Below are 17,183 nucleotides of genomic sequence, written 5' to 3' on the forward strand. Positions count from 1 at the left end.
TTCTTGCCGTCTTAACGTCCTATTTGATGAAGTGCTCCCACAAAAGAAATGAAGTGATTTACGAACCAGAAAAGCGATAGGAAGGGAATTAGTGTGACTATTGTCCTGCACCAATCCAGGCACGTTGCGCGCACACAGAAATCACTGTTTGTTCAATGTCAGAGAGAAATGTAGGTATTGAAGCAGATCGTTCGTGGTTGTTTGCTGTTGGCTTTACAGTGGACTTGTCAGCAGTTGCATCAAGTCGTCGAATGCATCAGGCATTTCGAAAGGATGCCTTCAACGTACGCACTGCCAGGGATTAGTTTCAGAAATTCAGGTAAAAAGATCTGAGCCTTTGTAGGCTCCGCAGCAGGTGACCACAGGTGTTGGAGGTCCTGAATGTAGCCATAGAGAACACCGGTGTGGTAAACTTGTCGAACGTTTCCAGGGTTCTGAGAACCACAATGCTCTAGTTGAGCAAGTGGGTACTTCATACATTGGTCGGCAGCCCACAAGGAACAAGTGATGCTGTCTCGGTACCGCAACATACTCATTTTTGATCAAGTGCTTACGAGTGATGAAAAGCTATTATGACACTTACAAGTGTATTAGACATTAGTTGCCACCAAGTGACCATTGACTTACCGCCAAGTGGTGAATTACGAGCTCTTATCACTAGGCCACATCATCACTGCAAGCCTGTATTCGCTGGAGTTACAATGGATGCAACATGCATTGCAGTAAAAGGAGGCAGGGTTAGTTAATCATTGTCCTGGAAAGAAAATGCGAGGCCACACATGGTAAGGATGCATGGTTGGGAGAGACTGTGCCATCCACTATACTTGCTGATATGGCAATACATTCCATTCAACCTCCAGCGAATTTTAACAAATGATCAAACTTAGGCGTGGTTTCGCGTTGTCGAGATGGAACACAACTCCTTTATAATTAACAAACTCTGGACTTCTTGCATGATGGATTCGTTCAAACAGTACAATTACCAGACATTACATTAGTCGAACTAATTGTCTGGTTCCTTGGCAGGAGATATAAAATGAATCCTTAAAATCCCACCACATTGAGAGCATAATCTTCCTCTGATGAATGTCTGCTTCTGATGTCGTTGGACGCGAATTATCACATCAGGACCAAGACCGATTGCGCATCATATTGTAGTGGTAAACAATATGTTTCTTATCTCCAGTTATCAGTCACTTCATGGTACAGTTTTCCTCATGTTTAACGAACAAAGCGCAGGTGTTCATTAGTGCTGTTAAATGAACTCTGAGCTCGTGAAAATCCAAAACATCGACCTTGTTTGTATCCTAGTTTCAAGTAGGCTTGAACACCTGTATGATTGATTTTCAGTGTTTCTTCAGTCCCTCGTGTTGTGCATCGTGGATTTGTTTCAATCAATGCGTTTATTTTGTTATCATTAATTTAACTTATACTCTTGTATTTCTACAGCAGAAGTACTATTATTTATCAGAAGACAAGGATACAAACCGAGCACTTAAAGTTCCTCTACTTTCTTTATGTAACAAGTACACTGCATACAAGTCACCAAAAGCCGAAAATTCATCAACAAATCGAACGGTTATGGCATCCGAATATAACTTACAGTTTCGCCTTTGAAACTCACAGTCACACTGAATTCTCTCGGGAGAAACAATAATTTTCTTACAGGATATAATCTTACTACATGATCATAATCATCATCATCATAGGTATTCTGCTATTATTGGCAGGCCACTTGCTGCAGCTGAGAAGCTTCCACGCTCCACGGTCTTCCGCTAACCTCTTCGTCTTCACGTATGATTTCTCTGTTTTGATATCGTCCATTAATTGTAGTCTCCTTCGCCCCCTTTCTCTCTCTTTCCTGTGACCGTACCCTCTAAAACATCCCTCATGATATAGTTCCATCTTAGACAATGTCCCACGCAGTTTCTCTTCCTCTTCTTAATAATATCTACAATTGTTTACTCCCCCACCATTAAAATTACTATTACTTACTAGGAAACACGCACATAAATCAAACACTTTAAGTTTCTCTACACCCTTTAACCTTTGTGTAACGAGTATACTGCATAAAAGTTCAGAAGAAGAAAATTCATCAATAAATCGCTGGTGATGCATTCCAATAGCTTTACAGTACTCTTCTTCACACAACAATACGATATAGAACTCACTGAATAAATAAACCAAACTGTTTTACAATTGAAAATTACGGGAATGTGACAAAAGGGATGAAAATAAAACGCAAATACTTAAAAATAACTGAAAAACTATTACATTTATTACATTATAGTAAATCTATTACATACTACATTTATTTTATTTTACAGTAATTTTCTTTTTGCATTTATTTTAATCATTTCAGTGTATTGCTACAAAATTTTATACAAGAGATAGGACCGCTGAGTGTTTACCCTAAATTTTACTAATCTATGACGTATTTTAAAATTTGATTTCATATTCTGTTCTTTTGGGAACAACATTACTACTACCGTAATTTCTAAATAAAATCCTATTTTATTTAGAAATTAAACATTTCTTTTAGATACAAGTATCTCTTTCTCTCTCTTGACGATCAATTGCAAGCAATTTCCTCTAGATCTTAAGATCGATGTTAAGAACCTATTATTTCGTTAATAATTTCGACCTGGATAACTTAATCAACATACAAAATTACATATTTTGCTAATAATCTTTATTTGATCTTTTCGTTGTAAGACACACTGTGCTTAATTTTCCTCCCCAATTTCTCTGCTATACCGCCAAAACATTGATGTTTAGTTTATTACCACCACCGTCATTTCGGCTTTCTAATTGGCTGTTCATTATACAATCTCAAATTAGGATAGCAACGTACGATGGATTCGTTTATGTTCCCATTAAGTTTGGCAGGTGATTTTACCGAGAAGATTTAGCAAGTGAAAATCTTATTTTATAGTTTTGCTAGTAAAATTTCTAAAAGAGTGCGAAATACAGCTGCGGTCAACAGAAAAGCCACGTAATTACTACCTATCGCTCTAAAATTTCTTTGTACACTATTTGTGCAGAAGAGAACTATGTTTCAGTGACAATTTTCCTGCAAAACTAAGTTGATTGATTGATTGATTTTTGAGTTTAACGTCCCTTTCAGCAGCGAGGCTATATGAGACGTGGACCTACTGATTAACGTGGAATCCGAACCACATGGGCTCCCGCCGGGAATCGAACCCGGGTCTCCCACGCCAAAGGCGCGTATGCTAACCGCTTAGCCACGGAGGAGCTCCTGCAAAACTAAGTTGTAAATCTGGGTAGAGTCAAGTGCTAATGGTCGCCATATTGTCAAGATACTCATGTACACTTGATGTCAGGTAGAGGACCTCAATTTGGAAATTTTCTTTATTCTGAGATAGACTGAAAATATTTTTATTAGTACTATTATTAGCATCAACGGTAATCATTTAAAATTGGAATTTTGACCAAAATAGCAATTTTGAAAGGATTTCGTCAGGTATCTTTCTGCTGCCTTTGAAAACCCTGTTGTTGCATCAGATTTATTAAAGAAGCAAGTTTTGTAACCAGAATTTCTCCAAAAACAATTACAATTACAAGTCTACGATAATTTAGATACCCTATGAAGACATTTTTATAATTGAACATTTCCTATCCGTTCTTTTGCCATATCAACGTTTACGTTTTGGACCCCGGCGTCACCCCGTTGTAAAAAAAAAGAGAGCAGACTAAGGTAATAAGAAATCATCTTTATTCTGAACAGTATTTTGCTACCGGTACTAACCTATTTGTATGCATTTGATTGTGGTGAAATATTTTGAAAATGTCAGCACTTAAGACTGACCACGTCATTTTAACTACGTAGGCTGATCTCTTTCCGCCAGGGGATTACCATGACGTATCTGCACCTTAAAACATAGTCTTTAGTCTTCCGCTCGCCCTAATCTAAACTTACGTCCTATATAAAAATGACACTTAAATTTTAGGCACCAGTTTTCAATTTTGATATTATCTTTGCTTCGTACTTCGCATTTGCTTTTGTTTACATTTTGATGATTATTTGTTGGAATTTGCGTCTCCCATTTTGGTATTCATCTTAACCTAATGGCTATAGATAAATTAAAGTTTAAAGTGATTTATTTTCGTTTCATTTAGATATCGTTCAAATACTTCCCGTTTACAGTGACATTTGCAAGGTCAGTACATTGCTGCTTTCTTGTTTTTTCATCATCAGTACAGTGACTTTCTGTATTCGATACCCTATCAATGCTTTTCTTATACCAGTTGTGTGTGTTTGTGGTATGTAGTGTCGATATTTATTTGTGTCATGTGTATCTGTACACACATAGTTGACTCTATTTAGTGATTTACTGAAATTGCGCCTTCATGCTACTTTGTAATGGATTGGAGCTTTATATATAGTTGACTTTGGGTAGGAAAACAACTATTTCCGATTATTTTACTTGCGATCCATTTAAATTTTTGAAATATGGATGTTTATGTATATGCGAAAAAGAGACTGTAATTCCATTGCACACACACAAATACACACGTATCACCAACTTTCTACTTGAAGTTTTAATTGACAAATTGCTATGAAAGTTATATGAATAGTGGAATGAAGAGTTAGTTTGCCCAAAGACAAGCCTGTAAAGCCAACTGTAATTTTAATTTAATCGACATTTGTACTAAAATGTTTACGGTATCAATCTCTTGGAATTTGAGAATTCATCTTGCATTCAGAAATTAGATGATTTTAAGTGAAGAACACTATATTTTGTCCGTATAAATGGCTTCACACATGAACTATGATATCAAAACATACTTTTCATGGATAATTCAATGTAATATTTAGCTAACAAGGCGAAGCAAAATCAGTTGTTCGATATGAATTTATTCACTATTTTGGTTCCTCTTTCTTTCTTCAAATCGTTATACAATAAATACTGTTCTGTATACTCGATTATTATTTAAAGAAATCGAAACTGAATTCCCCTTGTTGAGTTTAAGTAATGTATTTGTTTCAGCATACGAGCTTTCGTTTATTTTTTTAGAGCAGAAAGTAGTTGTTTCTGCGTGCCGTAAGTACGACTGCATTGTGTAAATATTAAAAATGTGGTTCATATATGATCAATTTCGCGCCTTCAAGGTCCCTGATCCAGTAATTAGAATGTTTTCTAAATTTGATTACTTTGATTTTTCTTTTGCGTTATCCAATGCTTTCTTTTAAACTTACTTACGCTTGCTCTTGCGAACATCGGACATATTTTGACATTCACTGTAGTGGTTGTATATGTTTATTTTTTGATATATTTATATAATTTTGAGTTCCTTCAGCATTTGTTTTGTTCTATAGTTTGGCCATTTGTATTACGAACTCAGTATCATTTGTGTAAGTAATCCAACAACGTAAATAATTACAAAATGTAGTCATTTTACAATTAGTTAACTTTTCAATACTTTGACAATAATTTTGTAACCCGCGCTGATAGATACTTTGGCGATTGGTCAGGCTTCGCATCAAAGCTACAATCTGTCAATGAATATATGTTTATATTCTTTCACAGTGTATTTACACTATATATATATTTTTTTTTCTTTCTTTCAACTTTTACACATTCAGTCATTTTAACATTGAAACAACACAACATACACACAAAAGGACATCCTCCAAAGCCATTTTCAGCAACACAACAACCTTTTTTCGACTGCTGGAATATAGTTCCGGGAGAATGCAGAGAACGGCGTATGAAGTGACATGTAGCGACGAAATGCTTCCTGGATCTCTTCTGGTGTAATTGGAGGAAATCCTTCAGCCATAAGACTAGTATCGCTCTGAAAATAATATATATATTACTTGCTTAAGCAGCTGAAATATGAAATCTAACTAGAAGTTACATTTCTACGCAAATAGGTAAGCAATTTTCCTAGTCTATCATTTAAATAAAAGAATTTAACATCAACCTTGTCACTTTTACCTGGAAAATTTGTTTAATTATTTTATTCAATAATCCCGGACAAAGGAAGGTATTCTGTTTAAACCTCTCACTACCTCTTAATTTTTCACCTCGTGCGATTTAGTGACTCTACATCACCATCATCAATAGTTTTTTGCCTGATGGCTACTTTACGCATGCAGCTTCCATGCTCTTCTGTCCTCAGCTCTATATTTCGTCCTCCAGTAGCCCCCATCAACTTTTACACTGTCCAGCAAATCATACCGCTTCCTTCCGTCTTCATTCTTCCTAGAATCTTTCTTCCCACTGTTTAGTTATTGAATATTTTCTTCGCAAGAAGTAGCTTATCCAGTTCTTTTCTTCTGTAAATGACGTCCAGTATTGTCTTCATTTCTTTACTAACTCTTTCCAGTGCTTTCTCACTCTTAATGCTATCACGCTAACTGATTCTCTCCATATCTACATCTAAAATGCCTTCAGACTTTTTTCCTCTTTCGTCAACGTCCAAGTCCCTGTTCGTAAACAGCAACATTGCATACAAAAGCACTCTGCGAGTCTTTTCCTAAGATCTTTGTACAATGGGCGTGCAACCCATTGTATCCTCGGTCACTCGAAGTGAGTAACGTCTGCAACAATTCCATCCGCATTAAAATGACCTCATGAAGATCGGATCTTATAACACCAGACAACTCATTGTGGGAAATAAAACTACATGTCTCTCATCGTCGAATCGGAACTCCAACTTGTAACCTTCGGCGTACCGTGTCAATACATTAACCCTACGATACCCAGTCTGCTTCCTGGTCTAGTCGTCCACTATTTCACTCTTTGTATATCATTGAATTCACACCTAAAGAGGATTTAGTATGTAAAAGTCCCACTGTTTCCGCCTTTCATAAATATATAATAGGGTGGGCCGATTTTCAACTGTTTTCGAAAATCGGTTCGGCGAAACAGTTAATGGGTGTAAGTGGGCAGTGTGTACTATTTTTTTTTTTTCAGAATTTTTAGTCAACGCCTTCATGTGCCGCATCAAGTTTTTATAGAAAAAGTATGCAACATGCACTACATGGTACCATATTTCATGTTTTTGGCTGTGTAAAATGCATATATATATATTAAAAGATTCAACCTTAGGGAAAGCTTGAACTATACATAATTCACCTTCCCAAGACCCACTTATATGCAGTTCTTCACTTAAATTGGCCAAATTTCAACGCTTGATGCAAGAATGTTACATTTTTTAATATGCATGTATAAAAAATGGATTTATTTTTTTAGCCTAAGAGTAGAGTTTATTTTTTGCCTTAATGCAATTCGCAATTCATTATCAACATTCTCGATCATTTATTCTTTGGCCAAAATAATCCAGAACTCTCACGCTCTCTCGCCCTGTTTAATTTTCTGCCATGCCGTTGTTGTGTCCTCACTCGCTTTACTTTTCTAGATGGCATAGTCTTTTTTCGATCCAAATGTTGGGATTTCCTTGCGAGAAACAAGGCACAGCGTATGAATGCGTCGGAACTTACCAGCCCCCACACATGGATTGAGAAGCTTGCGTCATCAAACGCACCATTCGCTCTACTGCTTGGGTATGGCACGGAAACACAGTTATTTCTCTTCCGGGCTGTCGCACTAATCGCTAGTGCAGCACTTCAAGATGCAGGAGACATTTCAACGGGTCACAAAGACCTTGTTATTGATAAAAATAAGATCAGGAGGGAAAAGAGAAAATTCAGCGCAGCTGTTCAAGAAAACGATGACATAGCCGGAAAATCTGTTAAAAGAGTCTTCTTCGATGGACGAAAAGACCAGATCCTAACGCAAGCGAATAAACAAAAACATTAGCATCGACGGCAAATCGAAGAACACATAGCAATAGTGGAAGAACCAGGCTCAAGATATTTGGGCCACGTCGTGCTGAAGTCTCGTAGTGGAGAGGACATCGCCGCGTCCATGTATGAATTTCTGGATGAAAACGGAATTGATCTGTTAACGTTCGAAGCAGCTGCTTGTGACGGTACACCAATCAACACGGGAAAATTTAACGGGGTTCGACCTTGTTTGAAATAATAATAATAATAATAATAATAATAATAATAATAATAATAATAATAATAAATAAATAAATAAATAAATAAATAAATCGAGAACTTCAATGGATCGTATACCTTCTTCACGCAAATGAACTACCGCCTCGTCACTTAATACAGGGTTCCTATTGATCTGGAGAAATCTATTTCCCTGACTTCTCCCTGGCCTTTGGCAGGAAATTCCCTAACTTTCAAGACAGGTGTTGGATGATGTTTACATATAGATAAGGAATAAACAACGATGAATATTTATATATAAGAACATTTATTCTATAGAGACAAATAATAATCAATTGCTCATACGTACATTCCACTTACCACCCATAAAAATCTGAATGACATTCCATACTGTGATGATTAATAGTTGGTTAAGCTGAAATTGGTGTGCAATTAATGTTAGAACAAATATATTTTATAAAATTTCCTTGACTTACCCTGATTTCCAATCTTTTTCCCTGAGCTTCCCTGACGTGCACCATTTTTCCTCATTCTTCCTCATTTTTCCCTGATTCCCTGCCTTCCCTGACCAGAAGGAATCCTGTGATAAGACATCTCGATGGGGGAATATCGGGTCCAAAAACACTTTCCGGATCCATCGGTAAAAAGCTCGACAAGTATGAGGAAGCGCTCTTGTTAAAATACCAAGTAATAAATCTCTTGACTGGTTGGATAACTTCGTAAAAGTTGAAGACCTCAGTGCAGACCAACAATATTTACTAGCAGAGCAATTAACTCAGGATACTGTTCCTCAAACTTGGCGAACAAGAAATCCGATCCAGCGGTAAAGTGACGTTGGCTCACCACGGCATGTCGCATTCTTTGTTTGTACATTAGCACAGAAGACCTTGGGAGGCATTGGTGTGTCTTGTACAATACATCGTCAAGGTGTACGCCTGGGTGTGGTTTGCCATCAAGCAAAAGTCATCGTCCTGCGTAGGACTGTGGCATTTATGGAATTTGGGACGACTAGCCAATTTTCTACCCACGGAACCTAAGCAGATAGTATTCTCCGTATTGCAGACGAATGGTTTCTTCGCGCAACCGGAAAACTTGCTTCTTGGGATGATCACGGACACTAGTCCGAAAATTAGTACACTTCGCTGGAGGAGGATTAAGAAGGCCTGCCACATAAAAAAGAAAATAATAAATCGGAGAATTCATAGTTTCTAAAATAAATTTTCACGCGAACGATTACTACGACATGGTGGAGCGAATGACCTTGTCCTCAACAGAACCTCCACTCACAAAGATGCTCTCCGACGACGAGATTGAAGAAAATATTAAGTCAGCTGCAATGCCCGGAGAAGAAATAACTGCATTTCCATGCCATACCCAAGCAGTAGAGAGAATGGTGCGTTTGGTGACGCAAGCTTCTCAATAAGTGTGTGGGCCGGCAAGTCGCGACGGATTCATACGCTGTGCCTTATTTTCTCGCAAGGAAATACTAACATTTGGACCGAAAAAAGACTGCGTCATCTAGAAAAGTAAAGCAAGTAAGTGAGGCCATGGCACAAAATTAAATAAGGCGAGAGAGTGGAACTCGAAGTGCAGTCACCTCCTCGTGGTGAGTTCTGGGTTATTTTGGCCAAAGAATAAATGATCGAGAATGTTGATAATGATTTGCATTACAGCAAAAAATAAATAAATAAACTCTACTCTTAGGCTAAAACAAATAAATTCATTTTTATATATACATATAAAAGAACGCACGATTCTTGCCTTAAGTGTTGAAATTTGGCCAATTTAAGCGAAGTGCACATGAGAGGGCATTGGGGAGATGAATTACGTATAATTCAAGCTGCCCTAAGGTGCGTTATGGCAGCAATCCAAGCACAGCAGCTAGGTTGCGGTGCGTTATGTGATCTAAGTAAAGAGGACCGACTTCAAGAGGGAGAGAGTATACGGCTTTTCTCGGTCGCGTAGTGGTTAACGCACCAGCACGGCACGCCGAAGATCCTGAGCTCGAGTTCCGGTCCAGTCACCCACTTTTTCTCCTCTTTGTATATACTTGAAAGTTAGTTTGAAAAGTATTTAAATAGTAGTGAAATATATAGGATTGTATGATCCCACATACAAGTATTATGAACATAGTTAACTGCATCACTGATTTATTTCCAAATCAAGAGAAATTAAGGAAAGGTAAAATAAATTAGTAACTGCTAGTATTTCATCATGTTTAGTACCACTTCACCGTTTGATACATTGATTTTCGATATGGCTAACTAAACTAAAATTAGCACTCTTTCCATAAAGAAAAATAAAATGTAGGTAATTTGACTACTACTATACCTTAAAATGTATACAATCTGATCAATCTACATCTACAAATATTAGTTAATAATATGGAAGGAAATAGCTTACTGGAATTTATACTTGAAATCTGTGATTTATGATCGTGGTCTAATTTTAATGTAACATTGGTAGAGCAAAATTATAAATAAAAATATTTCTCATTCATTTTGCGTTATATGAATGAAATAGTGTGGAAACAGAAACACAGAAACCTAGCATCATCTGGTTGTTTCATGAGCAAAAATTGTTTCTTCTTTTTTTCATTTAATTACAAAACAGCACAAATTATTTAATAAAATGATAGTTCAACACGACCTATCTGTTATTTCTTTAGTATGGAACAAAATTTGCTGTTGAATTTATTATTCGATTTTATTTGTATTTGGCATAAAAATTATTCATATTAAGTATAAGATAGTAGTGGGTTTCTCTAGGGTGTAAAGACGTTCTTCGAATATATCTTCCGAATGGTGAAAAATTATCGATTTTTGTCAGATTTCGAAACTAAAGTACGAGTTGTATTGCATATTTATTTTAATAAAATTCTCTTTAGCATTAGTAGGGACACATTCCCCCATGGTTGTTAAATGGCGGTCCGAAACTAACAAGCATTGCCCCAGTTTCAATCCATTTGTTATTATTATTAATAGTAGTAAAGTAGTACTACAGAGAACATTTTTATTCAACTACAATCACTACATTCAACTAAGAGTCACACTCGTATTTTTAGTTGCATTGGCCTTGTGTATGAAAATAGTTAGTCTATGTATTGAAAAAATGTAATGAGCTTAGGGTAATCTTTGGGGGAACGGTCTCCTCCCCCTCCTCCGAGGATCCACAAGTGAATAGAAATACATAGGGAAGCGATTTTCAATTGTCCATATCTTGGAATCAACTGGATAGATCACGTCTATCAACGAACCTGATTCCTTATCTTTGATCCTCCACATCATGGCCAAAATTGATGGGTATTCACAAAGTAGTTGTTGAGATTTGTGTCTCCCGGACGGACTCTCGGACAGACAATAAATATATAAAGGAGTCCCTGGTAAACCAAACACCTTTAAAATTGCAATTTTTGTTTAAATTTCCGAAAGAATAAACTCCATGGAATAAATACATTAAAGATAAAGACGGTAAGAAAACGTATCGCAAATAAAAATTTGAAACACACATCATCTTATGCTTTCTTTTAGCTAGCAGACGTGTTGTTTGAAGAACCTGAAATGTAACTTTTGGAATCTTTCACTTTTGTCGATGCCAGAAAAGCTGACATTACCTGCCTCATCCATTAACTCTCATGCAATAGCTTGTATAAGATTGCTTTGCTTCTCACCTGTTTTCGTTTCAAAGACTTTCCTTTCGAACTAACACTAGATCCAGTAGCTGCCGGGCTTGAAGGGGGACTACTTCTCATAGTCGCAGGTGACGGAGGACACACATCTTGAGATTTCTAACAAAACAGAAAAATAATAATTAGCAATTAAAAAAAAACGAAAACTGATTTTAAAGATTAATACTTACAAATAAAACTTAGACTTTTAAAATAATAATAATTTTAAAACACCTAAATTAGGTGAAAGTATCAAAAACGATATATCTCATTTATTAATATAGATTTTTCATTAGCAAATCTACTCGACCACCTAATTAGCGGAGCATACGTTAGTTCTCAAAATATAATAACGACACCCAATTCCAAAAAAACTGTGTTTAGCATGCCAGCCATAAAACTCTGAACTTACTTCAAAAGGAACATACTATATGGCACCAACTTTCTCAAGCTGGGATTGTTTTGTCCTAAAAAGGAAGACGACAGTGCGACGTGCGTCCTTTAAAATTTGGAATTTTTGGGAAAGTGCCAGTAGTTACTTTCTAAACAGTGAATAATTCAGTTACTACACTACTGAGTAAATTCCAGCAAATAAATATTGAAAATATGCGAGTAAAATCATTATATGTCTTTGTAGTTTCGATAAGTTGCAATGGAATTAATGCTTATAATAAAATATACAATATATTTTTATTTTTATAAATACAAAAGCACGACAATAAAACGTGTGTCTATGTTATCTTCAATGCACACAAGCTACGTATGTATAATTAACAAAATTTAGTACTTATCATTTCCTTCAATCTTTCGGCGAAAAAAAGAACTAGTAGTGAGTAAGAAGTTACTCTCAGTTAAAGCAGTGTGTGGTTTACAGCAGCCTAACAAGAACATAACATGTGAAACAAATTCCGGGTATCATTTATCAACGATAAAGTTATTCATAAGGTATGTCTGAGACAAAAATATTCATTTCGCAAACAATATAACAAAAATATTATTTTGTTAAACAATATTCTTTTATTTCTCTCTTTATTGAAGGTAAATAGAAGTAGTGGATACAGTAACGAAATGTGCATTATCTGCAAATCATTATTCACTTCCATTCTAATGTTGTAAATAAATTCCCAAAGACGACTGAGAACATTATTAATCCTTGTATATATAAAAACGGTATTATGATAATAATCTAATTCATAGGAACAAACGTCTCGTACAATAGCGTTATTGCAGGTATGACTCTCATGTTGTATAACTCTGAAATTGTTAGTAGGAAATTTGTTCTTTATTAATAATAAATCTTGTCGTTCAGTTTTTTGCAAAACAATAATAACAATAAACAACACTGAGTAATGAGTAAGAATTTTCCGCCGGGCTTCACAGCAACTAATGTAGGGTGTTTTCCAGGTATCATTATTCAATAAAAAGCTATTTTTGTAAATTATCTGTGTTATTTAATGCATCATACGCCCTTTTTACATTTTAAGTTTTGTTTGCTCAAGTTTAGCATAACTTATCAGCACTGATGCTGTATGAGTCGTAAACCTTAAATTTAATCTGGAATCAGTACCATCACAATGTATCACTCCCACCGGGAATCGATCACGTGCACCAGAGATGCACACGTTAGCCACTAGTTTTGAAAATGTTGACTTGTATTCAAGATGGTGATTTTTTTTTTTTTAATCTGCTTTCCATTACTGTTCCTACGTCCGCCAGATGAGTACATGCGTATCGTCCTTAATCAATCATACGATTAACTGTCTGATGAAGCCAAAGTGGATAGTTGGCGAAACTGCTACAAGTTAATATTTTTTTTTTACAAAAAACGTATTGTTTTGCTCAGCGAGTAGTTTAAAAATAATTTTAATTTTAAAACTACCGATATTAAATGATAAGTACATTTCGTTACACGGAGCAATTTTCATTATGTTGAGTTTCATTATCTCTGCTATAAGCAGCCAAAACAAAACAGCCTATCACATATACATCTGAAAAAGATTAAAACTTAGTAAATCAATATACAAAGAATACCCACCGTATACATCTGAACTGATGGATAAAAAGGGTTATAACAAACAGGTGCCATCGCTTTACTTATTGGATCCAAAGATTGTGCATTTGCATCTCGTCTTACTAATAAAGCTAAGTCCATAATCTGTGCTACCGTCTCATATGCTAAGTAGCACAGTATATCTAAACTGAGTCCATTCACTTTCACATCATTCATATCTTTGAGCAACCAATCCTTGAATTTGACTCCATATTGCTTGTTAACAAACGAAGCACACCGAGCACGCGCAAATTCCAAATAACGGTTTTCATCTAATGCCTTCGAAGTTTTTTCTGCTCGGAGGTTTCGTTCATATTTTACTTCGTCAAACAAATTTTCTTTGAACAAACTTTCGTATTCACCCATCTCGTCCAAAGACATCAGATAATCATGACATACTTTTCGTCGTTTCCCTAGAATTCCCATGAAGTCTTCGGTAACTAGATTCAGTTCCTGAGTTTCATGAACACCAGAATCATCCAATATGCTTGAAACGCTGGCCTTCATGTCTTTTACAGCTGTAAGAGAAACGAGACAGACTGCTTTAGTTTACGTACAAAGTCTGTTTAAACAATTAAAATAATCGCCTTTTTAAAAGGTTCTTTAATTTACATTTATGAAGAAACATCACAATATATCTTGGTTTCAGGGTTGGCAAAAACCATGGTTTTTATTAAAAAAAAAACAAAAAAACGGTTTTTTTGGTTTAAACCAGGTTTTTATGGTTTAAACCAGGTTTTTATGGTTTAAATAATTTGCTCTATATATTCATATCATATATGGACAGAAATAAGTTTGTTTCGCCTTGATGTTATTATGCAACAACCGATTATGCTGGAAGGGGTCACAAGCTTAAAGCGGAATAAAAACCGCTTCTCAAGTTACATCCGAGAGAAATTGTCCTCCATTTGAACTCGGAACCAGGACTAATTGGCCACAAATGCGATACGTCTGCCGACTCACTCACGAAGGAATCCTGATAAAAAGATACGTTGCACTGATCTTTACATGCTTCTTAATGTAACTGTCAAAAGTCATTTCAGAAGTACAAAAAGATAAACAGTTGCACAAGTGAAACCATTACACAGAATTACATATGAACAATTTCAAAGTACTACGGAGTACACAAGAACTAATTTAGTTCAAGTTAGTTAACAACGGTTTTTATTGGTCCAAATTAAAGAAATACACCGACTTAATCTGCATATCAATAAGAAAAGTGAATAAAGATACGAATTATTTGAGTCCACTTTGGCTCAGACTCATTTATACATAAATAGATACCAAAGATACTTATTTCACTAAATGCCTCTCGTGGGGTCTGTATGACCCCCCACCCCACCCACACACACAAAAAGTACGGCATTTTCGATGTATTTTATCAATAGTAAACATTGACACGCAACAATATTTAGAATTTTTCTTCGAATGCAATTACATAATAACTACAAAAAATCACAAAATAAACATTTATAAACTTATAAAAAAAAGTTGATTTTGTAGTATAATCTTTTTGAGTAATGAATGGGGAATTTAGGTCTGAATATAATACGAATAATATACAGGAGTGAAACGTGATAACCCACAAATGTGTGTTCATCAAGATTTTACAAACACTTACACTTTTACGAACATTTTTTTGTTTTTTGGTTTAAACCAGTTGGTTTTTTTGAAAAAACCGGCTGGTTTAAACCTTGGTTTAAACCATCTTGGTTTAAACCAGCCAACCCTGCTTGGTTTGTTGTATAATCTACAAATAATACATATTTTCTCATTTATCCTTTAATGACTTGACGCAAATTAAAGATTCATCTAATAAAATTTTTATTTATGTGCTTTTTTTTTTTTTTTTTTTTTTAATAACAAACTACGGAAAAACTTGTTGCTGAACTCGCGAGGAACTTAAACACATATGATCTGCCTGGCGGAGCTGCTCTACTATCCCAGGAATGAAAATCAAAGAAGGGAATACTGACATGATAGTATGAACAAAAACGTATTCACGTTGTTATACAGAGACTGAACGTCTTTACATGCAAAAGGGAAAGAGAGAGAGGAGAGAAAAGAATATTAGAGGTGACAGTCTGGTCTTAATGCCATTGTTATAGACTGACAATATTGTAATTTCATTATTATTTTGTAAGAAAGAAACTAAGTGTTTGTCTCAAAATTTGTAATATTCTGTTCTTATGTAATATGTGTGTGTGTGGATGAGTTAGTAGATGCTCATAGCCAAATTTATGTAACGAAAATTCTTTCTTTACAAACATGTATATGTAAACATTTTAGTTTCCATAAAGAAAAAAATTGTAACACTAAATTCTACGAGCTCCAGTCACAGATGAAAATTGTGACAAACGGTTATAAAACAGGTTAAACACCACAGTTTTTATTTTTATATAAAACCCTCCATTATTAACCGAAATAAAGTAAATTTTAAAAATAGTGAGTTAAAACCATTCACGTCGCAAAAGTTCATAAAACTACTATCGACTCTTGACTTAGATCTCGTAGTCAACTATTACTATTCACTATCTCCTAAGTTAGCCCATGCTAACAATTACTAGTAGACTTGCAGCAAGCTATACTGCTACATGATATATATAAACTAAAAAGAAAGCTAACCGACATCATCGAGGTAGTAGCCTGTAAAACTACAAAAATATTATTCTCATTGTGTGCACAAGTCAGTATTATACTTTGTCCACATATATCAATCAGTGCTATAATAACTCACACATACAAACACATGTTACCTTAGATTACATTAAAAACATCTTAATTAAAGCTTGTATTGTAATTCACTAGCTCTGTTCATATTAACTCATCAAAACTTTACAGACATTCAACCGATAATTGTAGGCTCCATTGGTGGTACAGCCTCTCGTATTTAAATATCCTACATTCTTTTAAGAAGTACCACAACGTAGGATCGCGTGGTGGAGATGGTTTTCATGGCTTACGCCTTTGTAACTATTCCAATTTATAGAACCCAATATAACTATTCCAATTTATAGTAAATCCCTAAGATAAAATTTTAGTCACAATCTACAAACCAGTATAAATACGTAAAATTCGATTAATACAAATAAAAATAATTAAAGTGAAGTCGCAGCACTATCAGTCGTATTGAAAATTGTGTTCTAAGTGTTATGACAAAAGACTATATGGCCAGGTTAAGAGAGAACAGGAATAGAAAAATGGAATCAAATTTTTCAGTTTTACGTCCAACGTTTATGCCGGTTAGGCTAAAGGAGACGGTGATTATGAGAAATGAATGAAAATGGTGGAATGAAGAAAGTGGGAGGAAACGGAAGAACCCCGAGAAAACCCACGAGCACGGTGTTTGTCCACCACAAAGTACACACGGCGCGAGCTGGGATCGAACCAGGGACCCCAAGCACCAGAGGTGAGCCCTCTACCAGTGAGTCACCGCGTCACCACTGAGTGCCTTTACACCATATCCTCTAGTT

The 17,183-nt window shown here is 35.5% G+C and overlaps 1 protein-coding gene across 3 annotated transcripts in view; it reads right to left on the bottom strand.

The window, feature by feature from the left end:
• Nucleotides 1-2,256: 2,256 nt before the first annotated feature.
• Spt3 (Transcription initiation protein Spt3) overlaps nucleotides 2,257-17,183 on the bottom strand; it is a 28,880-nt gene continuing 13,953 nt past the window's right edge. For all 3 annotated transcript variants that reach the window (XM_081734385.1, XM_081734384.1, XM_081734387.1), the window contains exons 4-6: nucleotides 13,696-14,228; nucleotides 11,664-11,780; nucleotides 2,257-5,820 (exon numbers count right to left, since the gene is read on the bottom strand). In XM_081734385.1, coding sequence (XP_081590511.1) covers nucleotides 5,668-5,820; nucleotides 11,664-11,780; nucleotides 13,696-14,228 — 803 coding nt within the window. In that variant the 3' untranslated portion in view covers nucleotides 2,257-5,667. The remainder of the gene's footprint in view (nucleotides 5,821-11,663; nucleotides 11,781-13,695; nucleotides 14,229-17,183) is intronic.

Source organism: Thermobia domestica, chromosome 12, assembly GCF_964235325.1.
Source record: "Thermobia domestica chromosome 12, izTheDome1.hap1.1, whole genome shotgun sequence".
Lineage (NCBI taxonomy): Eukaryota > Metazoa > Arthropoda > Insecta > Zygentoma > Lepismatidae > Thermobia > Thermobia domestica.